General features: G+C 40.4%; 1 protein-coding gene across 1 annotated transcript in view; it reads right to left on the reverse strand.

Annotated features, from left to right (window-relative positions):
• Positions 1–1,074: 1,074 nt before the first annotated feature.
• Positions 1,075–5,521, reverse strand: part of LOC138008451 (solute carrier family 25 member 32-like) — a 17,518-nt gene continuing 13,071 nt past the window's right edge. The window contains exons 3-5 of the mRNA XM_068855786.1: positions 4,924–4,982; positions 3,136–3,186; positions 1,075–1,147 (exon numbers count right to left, since the gene is read on the reverse strand). Coding sequence (XP_068711887.1) covers positions 1,075–1,147; positions 3,136–3,186; positions 4,924–4,982 — 183 coding nt within the window. The remainder of the gene's footprint in view (positions 1,148–3,135; positions 3,187–4,923; positions 4,983–5,521) is intronic.

Raw genomic sequence — 5,521 nt, forward strand, 5'->3', positions numbered from 1 at the left:
CATTGTTTCTTTTGTATCGTTCTTTGTGTCCATTGTTTTCTGAACCAATCCCGAGAGCGGTTGTAATAGCTGCGTACTGACCCTTGGGGTCGGTAAATGAGTACTAGCATATACGATGGGCGAGGTGTGCCAGTGAGTGAAACGGGATTGCAGTAGCGCCAAACCCAACCACATAAAACAACAATAACAACGATAAAAGCAATAGAAAAAATCTGAAAGGGAACTTTTAAAATCAGTAGCCCATGAATAGGAAAGTACAGCTTCATTGTATTTGTGGAGCGGCGTTTTTACAGACCGAGTGGGTCTTAGATTGATTTTCCTGCGAAACCAGACCTTTCCAGCTAATCACAAATCTTGCATGAGAAATAAATAACCGTGAAATTGAGAATGGTCGCTCGTGCAAATCAAATCTGATTTAAGATGTTGTCTAAAATAGCTTGATCTGTGAAAATGGCGTTCTATAGACCTAGTATTGGAGTTTTAGGCTCCGTGTTATGGGCTTCTGTGAAAATCTATAGGTCTAAAGTTAAAAGGCATGTTATGGACCCATTTCCAAGTTTTAATATGTAAAGCTAAGGTACCTTTTTCTCTTTTCTGAGCACACACCGATAGGTTTTGAGATCTCTTTTTGCAAATTTCTTAAGTTTAGGGGCTACGGTTTTGTTGTTGTTAGCTACGGTCCAATGCTATTGGGAGTTTTAATGCAGTTTATCTGCCTTAAAGACACGCCACGAACTGATTAGCCTCGTTTCATCCCAAGGACTAGATCTTTTAGTAAGTAATTCATCTAAGGTTTAGATTTGTCCAACTGAAATGCACAAATAAACTTTGGGTTGGGATGAAGTACTCCCATACAGGCACTCTTGGCCCATAGACTCACAGAATGGAAGGGTTCCCATGTAAACATGAGTCTTAAATCCCTTAGACTAGGAACCTCTTTTAGGGTATTGTGACTTGCAGCCCTGAAAAGGAGTATCGTTTTGCAAACCCAGATCTACTGCGATATTTTTGCGATAGTGGAATAACCTACTCTCTTTCAAAGAGAGGATAACGTGAGATTTTTTGTTTTGCCTTTTAGCTGAGCGGCATAAGAAAATGAACAACATTTTCATAAACTACGAAGGTCAGGACACAGGCTGGTGTCACTCTGAAAGAAAGAAAAAACAACAACAAAAACGATAAGCTAGAATGTTACATATGTAACTTATCACTATTTGTACGAGCGATTTCAGAGTAAAAAGAGTAAAAATGTAGAATGAAAGGTTCGCAATTGTACGCTTAGACCGTCGTCAAAACCTCAAATTTGGTGATTTTACGATACTGTTAAGCAGACTACTGCAAAAATACGAGTTAAATTGCGTGCCGCACGTGCAGTATGATTATTTTTCCATTTTTAGCCAATGATATTCATGTTTTGTGGTGTTGTCGTAGCCGTAGTCGTCTTCATTTCTTAAACTCCCCAATGATGATACCTAAGAGGAAGTATTTAAGAATTTTCCTACGAGGAAGGAGATGTCATATAACGGCACCTCCTTTTGATTCGCACTATACAAAACGGAAAATTTTGTTGTCTTTAAAAAAAAAACATGTGACCATTTCCCATAATCCATATCAAGCTTTCAGTCTTCTATTAATTAATGATAATAGTAAGTTTAATTGTAAATGGTTTGAACCCAGGAGTCATATAAGTAAAGTAGGATCGTCCGGGTGAGTGTGGTCCTGAGAAGGACTGTTTGAGATGACATTGACTGACGTTTCGACAACCTGAGCGGAAGTCACTCGGGTTGTCGAAACGTGAGTCAATGTCATCTGAAACAGTCCTTCTCAGGACTACACTCACCCGGACGATCGTACTTTACTTAATAATAGTAAGTTCGGAGCAAATTACGAATTCACGATAATAGGAAACTCAAGGTAGAGAATGCGTTGGGCAAACCACAAAGGACGAACCACAACACTGGGAACTCCATGCCTTCGTCTTTGCGAATAGTGTGTGGGTCTTTTACGTTTCACCGGGTTATGAACATTGAAGGGTTGTGAGCCGGGGCCTACGGTTTATACTCCTTATCCGCGAAGAATCAGAAGGGAGTCTAACATTTATAGATGTCATTACAAAGACAGCACTTTCTCCTCAGTAATTTTAAGACCCTGCGTGTTAGTCGGGCCGGAGTTTTGATCCCGCGACCTCCCGCACTCCGATGCTCAACCACCTGAGCCAACCGGTCAGCGGTGTCAATAAAAAAATGTCTTCTTCTCAAGGCGGTTGGGGCTCTTCTGATCTCATGAAACATTTGTACAAAAACAATACGCGGAATGAGTTCATTAAGGGTTTCAATCGAAATACGCTTTGAATAAAAATCCACTAATTCACGGCATTCCATACCGAGATGAAGCGCAAGTAGCGCATGAGTAACGTTTTAGATGGCGGTGGTGTCGCGCGAGAGTAAGGCTAATTTTGTTTTTGATTAAAAGCGGAAACAGGGCGCGAAAACGTTTCCCGTCAATATTCTTCACGTGAATGCGGTACGAACTTCACTCGGATACGAAACTAGTTTCGAAATGAAATACTCAATGGTGCTACTGGAAGAGATGTTATGGTAACCCCGGTGAATTAAAGAAAGATTTTTTTTACCGATGGTGACTCGGGGATACTCGGGAAAAATCCGAGCGCTCCCGAACAACCTCTCGACCCCACGACCTTTCGATTACTAGTTTGGAGCTACAACAGACGACTCGCTTGAGCTAGGACATTAAACTTGGTTCATGTGACAATTGTTTGCCAATACTCAATTATGCATCACTTGAACAGCACATACGTCAGGCATAATTACAGGCTTGGTGGTATTGTAATTCGGTTTCAGGAATAAAATGACAGACACCTTGTCCAGCGCAAAAACATCTTCTTATAGTCAGGATCCTTGTTTGAACTATTTTCATTTATTCTTGCAAGATGACTTCCACACATTTTTAACTCTCCATAGTTGTGTCTGGAGCTTAACACATTTTTTTACGTCTGATGACATTATCCTAGTGCCCTAGGAAAGTGGGAGATTTTATTCATATTCCCCTGTCATAAAAAAAAAAAAACTCTCCATATCATCGGATGACGCCATAGGGCAAGCAACTTGGTCTCACCTTAGAACACTAGATACCAGTCCCTTGTAAAATCCTTTTACTCCTTCATATCTAAAACGTCCAAGAAGAGAACCACGAAACTCAGTAAAAACGAATGCAATTATCAATAGTGGTGATGGTGTAACGTGCTCGTGTGAAAGAAGATAAACTAGGTGCTACGCAACAGACAAAAATACTCCCGGATGCGACCCACGTAACACAGGTCACATGGTTTACCCGTTTAACTACGAGAATTCCTGGTGATATGAATGGATGGATACATCCTTGTTTATTCCACCATTTGCAGTTTTAACAGAATTACTGGGTAGGCATTTTCTTCGATTATTTTCTATGAATAACCGTTTAGAATCAGTGTGGTCGTTAGAACAATATGCTAGATGATTGAGTGCTGTGTGGAGCTCTCATTTTCTTTTCAGTTTCGTTTACCTTTGAATTATTATTGAAATAATTGAAAAAAACTTGAGAAGTGGCAAAGGGGATCATGAACACAATCCCTTCCCTCCATGGTGACCTAGATTGAATTTCCAGATGACACCGTAAGTGGGCTCGGTTTGCGTTGACTCTCAATTTTCCCCTGACATCAAAGGTATTCCTCCTGAGGTTAATCACCAGGGCCCGGTTGTTCGAAAGACGATTAACTTAATCCAGGATTAGCGTAAACTTTTGTTTTATGTTTTCAACTTTTTGATGAGAGTTTCTTTTCCTTATTTCTATTTTTCAAGATTAACTTCTTCTAATGTAAAGTTTTGCCGACTATCAGCGTTTAAAAGCATTTGGGAGTAGAGAAATAAACTCCTTGGTTAATTTTTAACCTGGGATTAGCGTTAATCGGCTTTTGAACAACCGGGCCCAGGAGCGCTTCAGTTTGACCCTCTTGAGCTGCGTTGCTCGCTCTGCTTGCGAGGGCGATTGGTCAATAGCTACATGTACTGATATCATTATGTTAAATAATAGGCTGGCTTAAGGCGGCCGCGAACCCATGACCCTGAAATGATTAATAAGTTAACTCGCAATAGACCATTCTTAACCCATCGCAAGGAGCTGAGTTCAGTGCAACTTTTTGTACAGGCAATTCACCTTTATCACTCGGCGGCCATTTTGGAGTCTGTGGGGAATAAAGGCTTTGCCTTTGCATTGTCTTTGCGCATCTAACCTCACACTGGATGAGAGGCTAGACGTGCAAAATCTTTTGTTTGGATATTGGGGATATGCGTCTATCAGTTCTTTTCATCGGAATGAAAATCGATAAAGGCCGTTTTTGTTCATAATCATCTTGTTTGTGATGTAACGATAATTTCAGTGGTAAAGAATTCTACATTACCATTTTCGAGCTTTAAACTCATGATTAACTGAAAGATTTTCCCGAAACACCCTAAAAGAACGTGACATAGCCCCTTTAAGGTCGTCATTGTCACGCCAACGCTTTGATGTCGATTTTATCCCCTCGTAGGCTGGTACTGAACCCTAGGCACCTCTTCTTAAAGTGAAAAACCTTAAATAACGATGACCAAAACCAGGTTTTATGATCCCGCGAGACTGAGCACCCTATGCAAACCATTGTTTTAACAAAAACCGCTGGTCAGCAACCTGGTTCTGGTCATTGCTGTCTAAGGTCTTCCTCTTCTTAAAGGCTCGAAGAACTGGTTTCCTGATTGGTAGTCTCGTCACACGACCAAGCCAGTCAGTGACGCGTTGATGTGCTACGAACATGAGCTCAGTCTGTCATAGCATTGGCGAAGAGAAGATCTATAAGAATGGTCGTTTGTTGTTATTGAATACAAAGCTCACCTCAGAGTCTTACGGATGATATCAAATGCGCCATTATACTGAGCGATGGTGTGCTGGTTCTGTAAAAAAGAAAGATAAGATAAGGAACACAAGACACCCTTAATAAGACTTGACAGTCCGTGACAACTGATTAAAAGTGCACGGCTACTGGGGGTCAAACCACATTGAAATGCGATTCGTGTGTACAGTTAAAAAGCTGAAAAGAATTCAAAAGCTTTTTAACCCTTTGATTCCCAGGAGTGATCAGCATGTAAATTCTCCTCACAATTTCAATGAAATGTCAGTCAGGCAGGCATTGAGAATGAAGATATTAATCGACTTAAGAGGTGTGATATTGATATAAAACCAAATTCTCATGACGACCCAACAACTGAGAAACCTATGGTATTAGTTAGGAGAATGGACGTTTCGATCTTGTGAATGAAACGGCTTAATGTTTTTTAAAATGAGGACAAAGTAAACTCCGTGAAAATTCTATCAGAACAAAAGCCCAAAAATCTGATCAAAACGGAGACTCGGAAAAAACAGTTTTGAAAGCGCGTCATTTTAAAACAGTTTCAATAACCCACATCAACGTTGAATAGCCCACTTTGGATAT

The sequence above is a fragment of the Montipora foliosa genome, chromosome 6 (genome assembly GCF_036669935.1).
Source record: "Montipora foliosa isolate CH-2021 chromosome 6, ASM3666993v2, whole genome shotgun sequence".
NCBI classification, from domain to species: domain Eukaryota; kingdom Metazoa; phylum Cnidaria; class Anthozoa; order Scleractinia; family Acroporidae; genus Montipora; species Montipora foliosa.